Below are 18585 nucleotides of genomic sequence, written 5' to 3' on the forward strand. Positions count from 1 at the left end.
TAGCTAACCCTACACTTTTCAGGGTTTGATTTTGGTTTTGGAACAGGGAAGAAACGTATATCTTTTTCCAACCTCTCCAGGTAACGAGTATCATTAATACACGACGTGTCCCAGGCACAACATTTAGCTCCAAATCCACAAAACCAGCCTGAAAATGAAGGAAATCTGAAACGAGCGCAATGGAGCACAGCTACTACATTATGATTGGGGTCATTTCATTTTGTTTGCACCTTTAAAAAAGTTTAAATGTAGTAATTACAGAGAAACATCTCGTAGTGGCCATTTTACACTGGATAATCTACAGAAGATGCTGTCACTAGTTGTCATATTGGCAATTTGTTTTCTTTATTTGCTGCAAGGTTTGTGTAATATGCAATGTAACAAGGACACTGTGTTCTTGAAGGACACATTGCTTTTTAGTCTTTCCAGTGTAATTGCTTAGTGCTGTTAGCACAATAAACTACATTAAATTCACCTTGATTGTATTTGGGAAGGTGGCAAAATGTTCAGAAACAGCGAATAAAAAAAACAGTACTAATGTCAGCCTGGCTTAATACCACAACTGCTGAGCAAAGAAATATCTTCTTTAATAATTTGGGTGAACTAACTCTTCAAAGCCTTTACATGACCTGAGCTTCAGGACACTTAACTCATGTTTTTCATCCCATGCAACCATTCAAGCCTCTCCCCAGTCAATAGCAGTCAATAAGAATTAGGCCCCCTGCAGTGCGCTACAGTTTTTCTAAGAGCCAGACCTCTTCTCTGGCTTCCTCACAGTCAATAGCTGGCTAGCAAAAATCACACAGCTCCAATTGACTTGCCTCAGCAACACTTTGCAAGCTAGAATCATGTGGTTTAGCTCATTACGACTGAACCCTCAGGTGTCCACTTTTCTGCTCACACAACATCTATTTTCTCCATTTGAACGATAAAAGATACATAACTTCACAGATCAATAACACTGTAATTCATTAAGGCGTAACCCCTGCATTAGGTGAGTCAGAGGGTGCTGTTACAGTTCCAGTCGCTCTGTTTTTATCCGTTAGCTTCTCCTACCCATGTGAACCCATCATGGGTCAATAATGAGCTCCAACCACCAAATCGATATTACTGCTAGGGATTAGTTCCCCCCTGACACAAGGTGGGCTGGAAAAAAAATCTGTGTTAAAATTAAGATCCATCTCCTCTGCATGTATGGGCTTTTTTCCCAGTCAATAAATATCTTCAGCAACACGAGGGAAGAAAATGACTGGATAATGGATTACGGACATGTTCAGACCTATTTCCATATTTAACTTTTCAATATATTAATGACAGAATAGTAATAAATAATAGATACTGAGGATGTTAACAACAGAAATAGACTGAAAGTAGAAATGACATTGAACTGTTTCCCGTGGTCATTTTGTCACACTTACTAGTTTGAGGACTGTGTTTTTTGGCTATTCTTACATCTGTTTTCCTGCATAAACAGAAAAATACAACTGAATACCAATCTGAATTTTTCTCTTTCACTGAATTAAGAGTGACATTAGCTTAAGTGCCTTGTTAACTCATGTAAAATACACTCAAAACTCACCAAAACTGTCTTAGTTAGTCCTCTTAGTCATCTCATTAGTTAGTCCACTGCTCTAACAATCACCAGCTCTGGTTTGGATGAAGTAAACTCTTAATTTAACCAAGTTAGATGTGAAAATGTGCTGATCTGCACACTGTTTTTCCCCTGTCTCTCGGCCCCTCAGCTACCCAGTTCCATGGGGACAGAGCTACAGTTTTAGTTTACATGTTTCGACTAACATGCAATTAATGGCAACAAAACAAACAGGAAAATAACAGTTGTGGTAATATTTTTAAAGTAACAGATTGCTTAATTGCTTGTTTGGCCATTTCTGCAAAACCTCACCTCAGCTATTTCCTCCAAGTCTGTTTATTTATAGGGATGTTTACAGTATATGTAAGTCAGCCTGCTACAGTGGTTGCAATGGCAACGGTAGGGGTGGGCGATACAGCCCTGAAATGAAACCACAATATTTCAGGGTATTTTTGCAATAACTATATTCTATGTGACAAATAAGTAAAAATAAGATTTATGATTAATTTAAGATTAACATTTAATTTAAGAACATAGAATTGCAAAAAAATAAGTGATATAGTTTTACAATTTGCCATCAAATCCTTAGTAAAAACTAAACAAATATGATCCCTAATTTCAAATTACACATTTAAACAGCTCCCAAATATAAAAAATATGTACCCTGAGATCTATATAGATAAATTAACAGGTGATTTCCTTCAGTTTTAGCAAAATCCTAAATTATTGAGTTGTTGTTTTTTTCCACCTGGACCTTTATGCTCTGCTATTTCTCCTCTAATCATCACGCTGTAACCTGTGACAGGCTGTTATGATACCATAACTATCGCACATTCACATATATGTAGTTTTTTTGTTGAGCCACAAGCATCACGTAGGTTTGCATTACCAAAGGTTTATGACAAAACAATACCGACTCCCATGTGTGCACTGCGAGAGAGGAGAGGGAGAGACGCTGTGCTGCTGCCAGAGGAGCCACTGAATGAGTTCCCTCTGAGCGGTATGTCACTAAAAGAGTCTGAGAAGTGCGGGGCTGTTCATGAAACATTCAGGATGCCACAGTTCATTCCACACTACTGAAGCTGCTCCTCTTTTTGAAACCACCACGGAGTCTGTAATTATTTCGTTTTCAGCCATGCTTGTTGTTGCCATGGGTAACAGTATGACGTCAATGTCATCACGTCCTAATCTTGCAAGTATCACAATATGAATTCACATGATATTAAAAATTAGGCTATACCAGTATTATCGTGAACAAGATGATATGGCACACCCCTTGGCAACAGTACACATAAAAATGGCCACCGCTCTGATCATCCTGTTACAGTTATTTAAATGGGAAAGTCTGTTCTGTTCTAATTCTATGACTGTGGTGTTCACTGTGTATTATCCTGTTGTATTCTGTTGCTCTGACTTTACTGTATAGAGCCGAAGAGGCTGTGACCAGTGCTCATTTATTGAACCACTGACTCCAGCTGAGGCCGACCTGAAGCCCTGCTGACTGCACTAATCATCCTTTGATTGAATTTTTTTGCGACTCTGCTCTTATCTGTTGTACTCTCTAATATTCTCATCAGCTCTAGCTAGTCTATCTCACTCTAACGTAACTGTCCACCTGCCCTCCTTATTATGCCAGCTGAGTTTTTCCATATATGAACATTCTGAGAAATAACACAGACCGGGAGTGAAATCAATACTGCTTTCTGCAGTTGATGCTCACACTAAGTGGTAGCCAACAGTGCAGCCCTCGTGTCGTCTTCTAAAGAATCATCTCTCCGCGGTGTTATCTGTCTTTTCCAGACCCCCGGTAGAGGACATCCAGACAGTGCTGAGCCCAGTGGTGAGTTGTGGACCTCCAGGAGCCCTGCTGACCAGACCAGTGATCCTCACCATCCACCACTGTGCTGACAACGTCCAGGAAGACTGGCTGATACAGCTGAAGAACCAACTGGCCATGGGAGAGTGGGAGGTGAGTGTTTAGCACTGTATCTTTTGTGTTTGTGTTGCTCTGTTGTTAGTGAGCTGTAATGTGCAACTTTTGAGTCCCACAGTTTCAACCTGCAAAGAGAAAAGCCGTCACTTTGTTGCCAACAAATAGGGATAAAAGAAATACACCTAGATGCACAAACAAGTACACACCTAGCATCTTAATAATCCAATGTATATGATGTGTTTACACAAAATAAACATGCACCATCACACATTAGTCATTAATACATAGCCAGGTACACAGTGTGACTCACACAGTATACACATGCTAACAAACATTGTCATATTCTCCCAGAAGAATGGCCTGCGTTACACACAGTGAGGGAGGGAGGGAGGGAGAGGAAAAGAAAGGGAAGGAGAGAAAATTCAGTAAACACAAAGTGCCTACAGGCTAGTAGACAAGCAGGGGGTTGAAGACTCCTATCAGAAGCAATTTGTTATGCTCCTGCCATCCTCCTCTTCTCTCATCTTCCTTCTTATGTTTCTATCCCTCCTTTTTTTTCTGCCCTTCTCTCTCTCTCCCTCCTCCCGTGTCTCTCAGCATGAAGTCTCTACCTCAGCAATCTGTTTCCGTGTGTGCGTGACTGCATATGTATGCGCATTTGTCTGTTTGTGTGTGAATGCGTGCGTGTGTGTATCCTTGTGTGTGGGTGTGGGTGATAAGGCTGTCTTGCAGCATCACTGTGTCTACAAGGCCCCCGTATGCTGTCTTCTGTTGCTTATCACAGCTCAACACAATGTCTCTGCACAATTAGCCATGCATAAGATTCTGTGTGTGTGTGTGTGTATGTGTGAGTGAGAGACGGGGAGAGAGAAACAGAAGGGGTTGGGTGCAGACTGGGTAAAGATGAGAAAAATGAAAAGTGGAATTTCATCAGGAAGTCGATTTGTTTTTCTCTTATTGCAGTAGAACATCCATTTCCCATCAGAAAGTTTTCCCCAAAACAGGGAGAGGAAGGTAATTGAATTCCCCTCACATCAGGGGGGAGCAGCCACGGTTGTGATTACCAGTAATAACAGATTCATACCATATTGCTTCCCTACCTCTTTGTATTGATTTGGCTTGCTCATCTGTAGGAACACAGCTCCCCATGAACTGCGCTTCAAAACTCAATATTTGTATCACACGTGTGCGTGTAGGACGCCTCCGCGCTGCAGCACGTTTGCATCCACAGACGTGCGCTCACAGTCACACACACCAACATGAATATGCACACAACTAATTGAAGATCCGGTGCTTATATGAAGAGGCCACGGTGAGCCTGTGCATCCTCACCCATCCCATAGAGCTATATGGATTTACCATAACTCCAGCTATGACAGGAAGCTGTAGAAATGATATGAGCAACAGCCAGCAGATAATCACAGCTGAATTGGACACACTTCACAGACAGCAGCTCCAAACAAGTGTTATCAGTCTCCTAATAGACTCCTTGATTTACTCTCAGAAGTCATATGTACAACCAGACATGCATTTACATTTCAATTCAGTGTCTCTACATGAATCGAGGAGTCAGTAGCACAGTTACTGGTTTTCTCAGATGAATTACCACACTAACAAGATGAGTCATTGCCTTATAAAAAAAGATCCACAAGCCAAAATAATTCAAATTTAAAAATGTATAGTAGGGTACATTTTGCTGAACAATGATTTCTTCATAGTTACCACAGCTCTGCACACATCAGCACTGGCGCTGCATTAAAAAATACCTGTTTAAAGCAACAAAGGAAGGCATCACTTAGAAACCACGGCCTGCTTATTCAGGGGTTGTTTGCATTAGTGGAAATGGCACGGAACGCAGGTCCAGTTGTGTCGTGTTAACAGACAGAATGTGGCTTAATCCCCTTAAATTCTCAAATAAAGCCAGTATTCAAATAATGCCCAGGTCTCACTAAAAGCAGTCTGCATGGACAAATAAAGGCTGTTTCCAAATACAGGCAGAGAAAAAAATAAATGACCTGGACTGTGGCCAAACTTGACAACATTGAGACTTTAAAAAAAGGGAGGATTTAAAACTAAAACAGGCAGTCTGGTGGTCCTCCCCCAGAGAAATTTAAGAGTTTAAGAGACTTTGTTTCTTGAATTCTGGTGATTTTAAAAGAAATGGATAGAATAAAAATAAATAGATAAGTAGCTACACTAATACACTGGCAGTATGTTTAGGTTAAATGCTATTAATTTAACTTTAACAGATTATTCAAAATACAAATTAATTTGCCCCTCTGGCTTAAACTTCTGTGAATCTCTGGCATAGACTATTTATCAGTTTTCATTCATACATTCATTTCATAGTAGTGTGTGACCCCCATGCTTGAGCATTTCTGTCTTTTAGTACTCTTCATTCTCTCTCTTGTCTCTGAGCAGTTGTCTTCCATGTCACTTGCATGCCATGAAATGACATTTGGTGTAGCTGTAAGGTTGTGCGGGTGGAAACAGTAGACTTGTAGAGTTTAAGGGGTTTAACATGCTGTAGAGTGCCAGAAACAGCTTGTGATAACAAAAAAGAAAAAAAGAGTGAAAAATTGATGATAAACTGTGACTCAATAGAGGGCAATGAAAAAGAGGAGTCTCCAGTGAAAATTTGGAGGGTTGGCAAGTATGAGTGTGGCTCACTTTGTAAATTCAGCAATCTACATTTCCAGTGTTTCTCTATCAGCAGGATAACATAGTTATATCTTACTCATCACTATGTTGATGATAGTGTGTTGTTTAAATATAATCGCTGTTGTCGCAAAGGTAGGGAATTTTGCCTCGATTCAATGTGAAACAGATCGAGGAACTGTTGAGTTTGCTTTGACAGATCATAAGACAGACAAGCCAATCAATGATATATGATACTAAGTTCTTATTACAGTATATAGCTGTAATCGGACATAAAGGCTTGTTTTTTGAAAGGTACTGTCTGTGTCGAATAAAGCCCTCTGAAGATTTCTCTTCAGTTGCGATGCGTGACGGCTCACATGGTAGATTTACAATATGCCAGTTTCAGCCACTCATCACAGACTCAGCAGGACACTCTGAGAGTCTAAAACTGTGTGTGACTTTGTGTATGTGTGTGTGTGTGTGTGATTCCTACAGGATGTGGTTGTAGTGGGAGAAGAAAACTTCACCACCCCCTGCTATGTGCAGATGGACTCGGAGGCATGTCACATCTTAACAGAGACACTGGGGACTTACTGCCTGGTGGGCCAGTCAATCTGCAAGGCAGCCGCCAAGAGGCTCAAACTGGCTGTCTTTGGACCCGTCTCCTGCACAACTTTGGACTATCACATCAGGGTTTATTGCCTGGACGACACACAGGATGCACTCAAGGTAAAGTATTGAAACTAAGTGAATCCAACTTAATAATTGAATTAACTTATATGTACACACACACATGCTGCACACAGTATGTATCTACAGTGTGCACAATTACTGAGTTTTTCCAGTGTTTTCAAAAGCGGTGAAGAGAGACAAAAAAAAGATGTGTGTTTATTTTTATTATATTTTAGAGCGAGTCCTTTGTTGTGTTCTTTAGTCCTTTGAGGGATTTTGTTCTCTCTTGGACCACCCATGCTTAAGCAGTTCCATGGTAATTTGCATTTGAAATACAATGTATTGTAGCTTGAATAGAAGTGATTGTCTAGAGTCATAAACAGAAGTTTTCTCACCTCTAGTCTTCTGGAAGTGAGCTGAGAAGCGGTAAACAAAACAGGGTCAAGCAATGTCAGAATAACGACGCTTTAGAATTTAAACAAATTCAAAGCACTGGGGGGACCATCTGATACGGGAGATTAACATTGGTAATTTATGCATGCAATGATAAGTCAAGTGTCAGTGTGGCACACAGCCACGCACACGCTCACACAAACATCAACGCACACCCAGTTTTACCATTTCAAACAAGCAATTGCAGCTTGGAAACAAAGTTCAGAGGTGGACTTTTTAATGATGGAGACTGTGTGTAGTATAATTGATCGGTTTGCGTTTCAAAGGGGAAGTCTCTGCTGTATATCTACTGTAGAGCTGCCGTGTAGGAAGATGATGGGAAGGAGGAATTGATTATTTTGAAAAGGTTGTAGGAGGCATCAGAAATCATACTGATAACTTAATCCTCCAACAGAAACTGAGCATTTGTGTGGATGTGTGTTTATTTATTCGTTGAAGTGTTTGTGTACAATTCATGAGCCTGTAAATATGTTGATCAATCATGTGTGTGTTTACCATTATGCATCCGGAGGGCAAAGGTCCTTTCTTAGTACTCTGTTGGTGTGGGCTTACTTGATATACAGAAGTCAATTTGAAAAGGATGAGCAAAGATCCCCACAGGACTGTGTGTGCAATGTATTATTAAAACAGCTGCAGCACAGCAAAGTAAAATGTGCTGCTTCCTTTGGTTTCCAAAATGGACAAAGACATCAAACGGACATTACCAGTTTTACATAAACTGATTTTTTCCTTCATTTTGTGAAATCTCAGATAGTGAATTAAAATAAAAACCCACACTGAGTACAGCGCATCATCTCTTGAACCTGTCCTGAGTGAGACTGCAGAGTATCTTTAAAACTTTTTAGAGAGTGCACAAGGAAAAGTCATGACTGTCATCTTGTCATGGTAGAAAGAGAAGGATGATGGAAAAGAGAACAATGGGCTGCCAGATCTTGAATAATCAGTCAATTATTACTTTTCTTGGTATTATTTTTAGAAGTAATATGGTGCACTGAGGTCATTTTAAAAAGTCAATAGAAGTAATTTAATTTACTGTCTTACTTTAAAGATATGCTTCATTTCCCACATCCTCACAACAGCAGTACTTTGACTGCTGGTGCATTATTAATCAAGGTTTTTATTGAGCATCTTAATGTCTCTCTTCAGCTGAGTGCGGTTAGCAGAGCTAAGCTTTGCTTAAATCCAGGGAATACAACTACTGAGCTCTCTGATGATATCTTAATGAAGACTTTCATGTGTTTCAAGTGTTTTGTGGTGCTGTGTACTTCAAGGCAACATTCAGGACGCCATTGTCTGCAGTTATTATGCAAGATAAATGAAAGACTGTCTGCCATCTCTAATGCTGTATGATAATACATGGTTCAGTGAACAAGATGGAAGCAAAGTTGAGGAGGAAATCTGAAATTAGTATTGAGTTTTTGTGTGTATGTGTGTGTGTGGTTTTATGTAGGAGGTTCTTCAGATGGAGACCCAGATGGGAGGGAAGCTTCTGGATGAGCCGAAGACCCTGAACTTTAAAGACAGCACACACAATCTGAGGCTGTCGATCCATGACGTGCCACACACACACTGGAAGAGCAAACTAATTGCAAAGTATCAGGTGAGAGGGATATGCACATACATATACATTTAATATCTAGGTATATCTACATTTGATTTTGGACATGCATTGTCCCGTTAAGCTTTGATCCAAAGTTGTAAAATTAGCAAAAAAAGGGTGCAAACATGTTTTACGGAACGCAGCCATCAATATTAGTCATAGACACAGTTGGACAATACTTTGACCCATCAGGTTACCTGTTTGAAATTTGTTCTACAAAAACATGCATATTGTTTTTTTTCCCCAGGAGATTCCTTTCTACCAGGTGTGGAGTGGCAGCCAGAGAACTCTTCACTGTACCTTCACCCTGGAGAGACTGAGCCCAGCCACCACAGAGATCAGCTGCAAGCTGTGTGTACGGCAGGTGGAAGGAGAAGGTCAGATCTTTCAGCTCAGCAACACATTGGAGGAGGTAAGTTTACAGAATATGGGGGACTAGGGTTGTTGCTACGAGCCAGCCGGTCCCTGTATAACCTAAGTTAGAGCTGTGTCAATCATGGTTGTCCCTCGTCACTGGTTCTGTTTGGGATATTCATGGACAGGATCTCAAGGTGCAGCAGGGGGAGGAAGGGGGTCCGGTTTGGGCACATCAGAATTGCATCTCTGCTTTTTGCAGATGATGTGGTTCTGTTGGCTTCATCACACCATGACCTCCAGCATGCACTGGGCAGTTTGCAGCCGAGTGTGAAGAAGTCGGAATGAGAGTCAGCACCTCCAAATCTGAAGCCAATGGTTCTCTGCTGAAAAATGGTGGATAGCCCCCTTGGGGCTGGGAGAGAGTTACTGCCCCAAGCAAAGGAGCGTGAGATGGACAGATGGTATGGCAAGGTGTCAGCAGTGATGCAGACGCTAGGCCAGACCATCGTGATGAAGAGGGAGCTGAGCTGGAAGGCAAAGCTCTCGATTTACTGGTCCATCTATGTCCCAACCCTCACCTATGGTCTTTAGCTCTGGGTAATGACCGAAACAGTTAGGTCGTGAATACAAGCAGTCAAAATGAGTTTACTCTGTGGAGTGGCTGGGCTCAGCCATGGTGATAGAGTAAGGAGCTCGGACATCCGGAAGGAGCTTGAAGTAAAGCCACTGCTCCTGCGTGTTGAAAGGGGCCAGTTAAGGTAGTTCAGACATCTGATCAGGATGCCTCCTGGGTGCCTCTCAATAGAGGTTTTCCAGGCAGGTCCAGCTGGTAGGAGGCCCTGGGGCAGACCCAGAATATGCTAGAAGGATTATATATCTCACCTGGTTTGGGAACACCTCAGGATCCCCCTGGAGGAGTTGGAAAACATTGCTGAGGAGAGAGATGTCTGAAGTACCTTAGCCTGCTGCCCCCACATCCTAGCGCCAGATAAGTGGATGAAAATGGATGGACGGATGGATGGTAGTTTGTAGAAATCCACATGCACACAGCAAAACAAACTTTGTTTATTAGGTGTTGGTTGAGAAAACTGCGGAATAAAACTTTATCTCACACTGGCTGAGGACATACTGAGGGATAAAATGATACATACTGGCAAGATATGAACACAGTCACACAGAGAGAAAGGCTGCTACATTCCCGTACTGAAGGTCCTAAAGTCACCAAGTTTTTCTCTATCTGTCAGACAGTCAGAGCTCCTGCTATGGTTCTGTGACTCTGTTCAATCATTCATACTGAGGCTAGAGGTCACATAACACGAGAGGAATAACTCGTCTTTGATTTTGCTAGTCCATGTAACCACAGAGTCACTGTGTGTGTGTGTGTGTGTGTGTGTGTGTGTGTGTGTGTGTGTGTGTGTGTGTCTGTGTGTGTCTGTGTGTGTCTGTGTCCGTGTGCGAAGAGTTTTGGTCGGAGGTCAGACAGTTCCTCTGGAATGTCACTGCTTTGAATTCTCTCATGGCGTTCACGGGTGATAGCTTTGCACTTTAGAATTTTTTAACCCCCATTTAACCAGGTAAGTTGATTTTTGACTGCGTGTAGAGGAGTAGTTGCAGCAGCAGCAACGGTTGCACATATTTTGTACCTCTCCAACACTGGTCACCGAACAAATGTCAGAATGTGGAGTTTGAGTTGTTTAATAGTTGCAGGATATCTCCAGTTAACGATGTAGAAAAATCCTGCTGTCTCAGTCCTCCTGGCACCACTTTTATGTCTTCCTGTCCAGGGTTATGCACTATAGTGTTTGTGTGCTTGCGTGTGTGTGTGTGTGTGTGTGTGTGTGTGTGTGTGTGTGTGTGTTAAAGTGTATGTGTACAGATCAAGAGCCCGACAGATACTAGATTTGTGAGGCCTTTTCTGAAAGCAAAAACATTTTTTTGATAAGGATTGTTTTTTTTTTTTGGTTTTTTTTCTTTCGCGACAAAGATATATACTGAAGGAGACATTTTATGATAGAAAAATAAACCTGTCCTCTCAGGCAGGAAGATAATGCCATAGGGACACAGTTTCTAAACTTTCTCAGACACACTGAGCATACTTGTCATTTCAGCCAACATATACACAGTTATGGGCCCTATCATATGCCCGGCGCAAAGTGGCGCACAGTGCCATGCAACTTCATTGCTAGTTTCAGGCCAACTCAGCTGATATTTTCAAGGCCAGCGCCCACATTTTGGAAGTAACTTGCACGGTGCATTATGGGTGGATTGCTACCTTGAGGCAGCAGAAAGCAACTGTGTCATCTACCAACAAGAAACTAGTCTAAAGAGCAGTATTTTCCTACTACTTAAAGGGCCCATTTTTCAGATTAATAAAATGCGCCTACAAAGCTGGGTTCACAACGCACATACACTCAGCTTATTACACACACAGGGATGCAGGAATGGGTTTCGGGTGGATGAATTAATACATCATTAATGAGGAAATATTAATTACATTATCGAAAAGTGAGCATAGCAGAGCAGAGCTGTATCTCCGGAACAGGCTCCCCATTAAGAGAGACACTGTGCGCATTTATGCACGAGGAGCCATGTAACTTCATTGATTATAATAGAGGCTAAAAGTTCAGCTTTGTTTCCCGTCGGCAAGTTTATAACTAAAGTTTTTAGTTTTGCTGCTTAATTGTCCCGCAGTATTTGTTGCAGTGACATTACTGTATCACTCTCAGTAGAAAATCACTTCTCCAGTTTGCCAGATCCTCTATGTTTATAGCAATGCACCAGGGGCTGTATTCACAAACATTCTGAGAACACTCTCAGAGAGCTCCTAACTTAGACTAAAAGCTTTTAGTAAGGAGTCCTAGCTTAGGAGTGATTTAGGAGTTCTCAGAGCAACTCTGAGCAAGGAAGGGACAGAAACGTTTACCTTAGTGAGGAGGTGTGGTTGATCCCATTAATAGGTATGATGCATTCTTTTAAAAGATGTGATTGGTTGTCACAGACACGCTCTTTTGTGAGCCTGCATGGTGTGGACACCCAGTGGAAATGAAATGAACTACATCCCAATATGAGACTGAAAGTGTTGTCATTGTTTGTGTGATCACTCTACTGATGGAAGGTTGAGACAGACCCAAGTCATCACTGCTGCACTGTTGCATTATTCCAGTTTTCCAGATAACTTAGTGTGATCATTTTGTTTTTGGCGTTACAGTGTTAGCATTTCATCATTAGCATTTCATTTTCGTTTCCACCATTTTCCTCTCTGCTTACGAAACTCTTGAGCCTCTTAAAAGTCCTCCTCCCTGCTCCTAACAGTTTTTCACCTTAGGAGCTCTTTTAAGGTCTAAGATGCTCTGTGAATAACTTTTATCTTTAAGGACCTAGTTTTCATTTTAGGGGTAAATTCTCAGAAAACGTCATGGCAGCTCTTTGCACTAGGAAGCTTTGTGAATATGTCCCCAGGTGTGCAGGCACCTGAATTTATAGGAGATGACACTCTAATTGTTTGAAATCATGTTATGTGATATTGGGCTATATAAATAAAATGTATTGATTGATTGATTGATTATGCTGAAAACACACCTATGATTCATTAAGGATTAAATACAATCCCTTTGCCCCTTGCTTCTTACTTTGAACTCAGATTATGACCCATTTGACTAGCAAAAGTGGAGTTGCATATTGGTTATTGATCATTTAAACAGGGCCCACTGTCTTTGAATTATCTTTGATGAGCTAATACTGGCTAATATCGGCTGCAGGGCACAAGCATGCACACCATCTTCCAACCTACAACAATTATTTACAAATGCAGACAATTAGCCTTTTTTACCTTTGACCTCAACTCAAATAGCAGCCAGAATAGTTCAGAGTACTAAATTCAAATATGGCTATAATTGTGATTAATACGTGCCTTTTCCACCATATTTTGTTACCAAGTGTAATAGGGTCAGACAACTCAGTGAACGAAGCAATGAGTCACTTATTAACTCATATTCATAACGTGCCTGTTAAGTGCAGATGGAGTCAAAGAAGTAACAATTTGCCTTTGTGTCTTTTCTCATGTAGTTATTAAACTGTCAGAGGTGCAAAAATCACACAGTGAAAGAAAGCACAGTAGTAATGTTCCATCCTGCATTTTCTCTTGCACTTCCTAATGTGATTCTGTGCTTATTTCATTATACCTTCAGCTAAAAGAGCTGTGGTTGTGTAACAAGTACACAGTCAAAATTAGGGCTTCTATTTGGGCAGTGACAGTTTTGTCACAACATTAAATATTTTGTTAAGTGATCAGCTGTAATCCATTTTAAATAGGCCATACCTAGTCTTACAAAATAATTACTATGATCACATGGGATGTTTGGCAAGTATGGTAATTAGAGCTGAATAGCTAAAGCAATATTCAGTGAGCCTCTTTGTGCATGCCTTAAATAAAATGCCATAGACCAACAACCAGGCGGCAGTGTTCTTCATGTTGAACAATGCAAAGTAAAGCAGGTTCGAAGCATTTATTATTTCAACAGAGGAACAGACATGTCCCTTTGCATCAGTCATTCAATCTCCAGCAGCAGAGAGCTTTCTGCTGTAAATTGGGGCTAAGTAGACGCAGTAAATAGTAATCATTCACATCAACAGTGGCAGTTGTTGTTTCCCTCTGCCAAGCCACATTCATTAGGCTGCTGCCTCCTTTCAGCCCAGGAGTGGCAGATTAATGGGATGAAGGTTTAGGGAGAGACAGAGATCAACAGCGAGAGGAGAGACAGAGTGCTTGGAAGCAGATCTTTGTGTTTGGTTCACTCTTGTATTAATTAGGAAGCTTATTTGTAATTGGTCGAACTGACGGCAAGCAGCAGACAGACGAGTAGAGTCTTTGCTAGGAGGATCAATGTGGAGACGTATTTGAAAGAGAAATATGACAGATTTGACTTTACCAGTGTTGCCATATGGATATGCATTATGATCCATATTTTACCTCTAAGGCTCTCTAGTATGTTGTCCTTAGACCCACTGCTGTTTCCTGTGTCTCTGCTGCAGAAATTACACTGTACACAACAATAAACTTTTTCAAACTTTTCAAAAAGTTTAAATAGATTGAGCATAGCGTCAGTTCAGGCAGGACATGATGTCAAGCTCAGTTCACATCCCAGCTACATCAGCTGATCTCAAACAGCCCAATCAACTGATGGAGCAGCTGATCGATGGAAGGGAGTCAGCTGATAGATCACATGATTCCTTTCTATGCAACCTACTGGCAAATCTCATTCAGGGCGCCCTATTTAAACTGCTCTGGCCTGCCTACTGTTGCTGCTTCCTCTGCAAGCTGCTGCTCTCCCTGCCTTAGGCTTTCCATGTGGGCGAATGGAGGGGCAGGGAGGTTTGCTCTCTCTGCCTCAGGCTTTCTTTGTCTGCACGTGGAAGGGCAGAGAGGTATGCTCTCTCCACCCTAGGCTTTCCACATAGGCCGTGGAAGAGGCTTTCTGCATAGGTCCGAGGAAAGGCAGAGAGGCCCCAGAACAGAGCCATGCCCCCAAATATGATACTGCAGATGGAAATAAAGTTTTCTTTGACTAAAGTGTTCTTGACTGAACTAGTCTTTTTTTTCTTTAAAGGCTCAGTGTGTAGGTTTTAGTGGGACGTATTGGCAGAAATGGAATATAATAAGTATGGTTTCTTTAGTGTTTAATCACCTGAAAATAAGAATTGTTTTGGTTTCATTACATTAGAATGAGCCCTTCTTATCTCAATAGGGGGTCCTCTTACACAGAGTTGGAGTTGCACTGCCATGTTTCTAAAGTAGCCTCAAACAGACAAACCAAACACTGGTTCTAGATGGGGCCATTTATGTTTTTGTGTCGGCCACTGTAGTTAGCAGCCCCTCTGCAATGAGCCAAACATCATAAAAACACTGATTTTAAAATAAAACTGCTTTATTCATTGTTTTTGCTGGTTTTAATCATCTTGCCATTTGTTTTGGAGAGAAAGAGACCTCTGTGGATAATTTGGCTCCTGCTAAAAGCTTCTTGAATGTCTAGATCTTAAGTTATCAAAGAAAAAAGGTGAGTACACATTAGCAGGTGCTGGGCTAGCAGCCTGTCTGCAGTGAGCTGAACAGTGTTGAAAAACCCTGATTTGTAACTGTGAAACTGCTTTATTCAGTGTTGTCACTGGTTTTAATTATTGGTGTCTTTTTTGGTGAGAAAGGGATTTCTGCAGATAATTCGGCTCCTGAACAATGAATATTAAAGGAATCCCAACTGGGAGTTCACACTTGGCACGTGGGAGAAGTTTTAGCTGGTTGCAATCTACAATCTTCACCACTAAATGTAATTATCCTACACACTGCTCTTTTAACCAGCAGTTAACCAGTTTCCTTCTGTCTTTTCAGGAGGTCCAGTGCATAGACACGTCCCTGATGGACCCTGCCAGTAATATCACAACCTTAGTGGGACCCAATGCCTTCCGCATTCCTTTATCCATCAGACAGAAGCTGTGTGGCAGTCTAGATGCACCGCAGACCAGAGGCAATGACTGGAGGATGCTGGCCCACAAACTCAACCTTGACAGGTGATGCACAAGACACACAGACACACACAGTATTTATCATTTAATTCCTCTATGCTTCCCTCAGGCGTTTTGCTTGGTTTGGAACATCATTCAGTCAGAAAAAAAAAAGTTTTCTCCCAACAGGATGGCAGCTCATCAAGGTGGCCTGTCTCACCTCTTCAACAACAGACGCAGAAGTCAGATTCTGTGAATTCAAATGTCAGCTGAGTCCTGGTAGATTAAATTAGATGGTGCAGTTCTACTGAGATGAGTCTGTCTCATTTTTATTCTCATTCTATTACTTATTTTATCTCCAAATACAAAATCTCAATGACAAATACAAATGCTTAATGTCTTTTCGTATAGAAATAAAAACAGTTAAAGCATCTCTACTCTAAACTTTAGTGCGCAGGAAATCTAGTCACTCAATTTCAACACATATCATTGATTCTCCCATCCAGAGAGAGTAAAGAGGCAATTGTCCTTTGGCATTTGACTCACAGGTAGCATCCTTAGTATCTCTATCCCCAGATGTGTCTCGATGATTCAGTCTGTGGGTCTGCTCACCAGCAGCTTGTCAGAGGATAATTGGGCACATGTGCACCTCATAGTTCAAACAGTCAGCCAACTCCTGATGTAGTCCGTTAATGTGGGCGCCAAATATTCTCTATATCCGTGGGTGAAAAATGGACACCTAGCCAAATTGTTGTTTACTTCCACATTTCTGCGAAAAGGCACTCTTCAAAAGGAACATGATAGTACGGAAATACCATCTTTTATCCTCTCTGCTCTTGACACTGCCACGTCATGTCTGTGAGTTCAAAGTATGACTCATGCTTTGCCGTCACAGCTGTCTCTCCTCGCATAACTTGTCTATAAAAACAAATCTGAGCCGTGCACAGTTTTGCACAGACAAACATGTAATTGTGGATGTTTTGGTTTGTTGTACTGATACAACTGGTAAAGGAAATTGTGGACACGCACACACAAACAGACTCACAAGAAAAGAAGTGGATCTCAGCTGTGGAGTTCACTTAACAGCAGGACACCCCTTATCACATACTGCAGACAGATGGAGGCTGAGACGGCAAGTGAGAAAGAAAGAAAGTAATAAAGAAAGTGATGAAAATAGCTTGTTGGATGGTTTTACAAAAAAAAAAAGAAAAGAGAAAGAAGAAGAAACTGCAGGAGCAGAGACAGAAAGGAGCAGAGCAGTGATGTACACGTCTCTGGTTGTGTTTAAACAGTACCAGAGTGTGCCAACAGTACAATCACAGGATTTACAGAGGAACACAAAGTCTCATTTTTATCCCCAAGGGACTTAAATCTGATGGCTTTTTCACTTTAAAGCGGCAATGAGATCTTTGTCACAGATGGCTCAGCGTCAGACTTCTCCTCTGCAACCATTGTGTACTTGACTGTCGACATTTTTAGTATTTACTGTTCCTATGTACACTGTTCTCCCTGTGGACTTGTTGGCACATTTTTGTACTCTAACGCAGCTTCAAAATGCATTTTTTCCCTATTTACTCAAAATGGTTTGAATTGAACATACATAATGGTGAATTTTCTAACAAGTATTCACCTACGCCATTTAAAGTTTGCCACACTCCTTCATTCAGTACAATATATATGATGTCAGGACTTAATCAAGGATGTTTCTTTGATGTTTCTAGGTAGTTTCTTTTACCTGTTGTCAGATATCAGATCCTTTAAGTACATTTAAACAAGAGCAGCAATGTTAGGTAAAAATTAATTACATTTAACCCTTCAAAACATTAATATAAAACAAAAAAGGGGTCATTTGTCATCTTTGCATTACAGTATGAGGAAATAGAAATGGTTCACATTTGATTAGTACTTGTCAGAGGAGCTTTTACCTTTTGCTGTCCTTTACGTTTTTACATGATTTTGGAAGACATGCTATACTATGACGTTTTTTCGTGAATTTGGACGACCTACTATATAATGGCGTTTTTCATGATTTTAGACTACATACAATACTATGCCATTTTTCATGATTTTGGACGACATACTATACTATGACTTTTTTTCATGATTTTGGACGACATGCTATAGTATGACTTTTTTTATGATTTACGATGACGTACCATACTTTGATGTCTTTTCATGATTTTGGACGACATACTATAACTATGGAATTTTTTCATGATTTTGGACAATATACTATATTATCACATTTTTAATGATTTTGAACGACATACTATATACTACGACTTTTTGTCATGATTTTTGACAGCATTCTATACTATGACTTTTTTTCATGATTTTGGACGACATACGATACTTTGATGTCTTTTCATGATTTTGGACGACATATGATACTTTGATGTCTTTTCATGATTTTGGACGACATACTATACTGTGACTTTTTCTCGTGATTTTTGACAGCATTCTATACCATGACTTTTTTTTCCATGATTTTGGACGACATACTATACTATGACTTTTTGTCATAATTTTTGACAGCATTCTATACCATGACTTTTTTTCATGATTTTGGACGACATACTATACCATGACTTTTTGTCATGATTTTTGACAGCATTCTATACCATGACTTTTTTTCCATGATTTTGGACAACATACTATACCATGACTTTTTGTCATGATTTTTGACAGCATTCTATACCATGACTTTTTTTCATGATTTTGGACGACATACTATACTATGACTTTTTACCATGATTTTTGACAGCATTCTATACTATGACTTTTTTTCATGATTTTGGACAATATACTATAGTATCACATTTGTTAATGATTTTGAACGACATA

General features: G+C 40.6%; 1 protein-coding gene across 3 annotated transcripts in view; it reads left to right on the forward strand.

Moving 5' to 3' along the window:
* The window catches only part of unc5ca (unc-5 netrin receptor Ca), a 283732-nt gene that overhangs the window by 257562 nt on the left and 7585 nt on the right, over positions 1-18585 (forward strand). For all 3 annotated transcript variants that reach the window (XM_050050565.1, XM_050050566.1, XM_050050567.1), the window contains 5 exons: positions 3392-3560; positions 6660-6893; positions 8740-8889; positions 9137-9301; positions 15629-15807. In XM_050050565.1, the coding sequence (XP_049906522.1) occupies positions 3392-3560; positions 6660-6893; positions 8740-8889; positions 9137-9301; positions 15629-15807 (897 nt within the window). The remainder of the gene's footprint in view (positions 1-3391; positions 3561-6659; positions 6894-8739; positions 8890-9136; positions 9302-15628; positions 15808-18585) is intronic.

Source organism: Epinephelus moara, chromosome 8 (assembly GCF_006386435.1).
Source record: "Epinephelus moara isolate mb chromosome 8, YSFRI_EMoa_1.0, whole genome shotgun sequence".
Lineage (NCBI taxonomy): Eukaryota > Metazoa > Chordata > Actinopteri > Perciformes > Serranidae > Epinephelus > Epinephelus moara.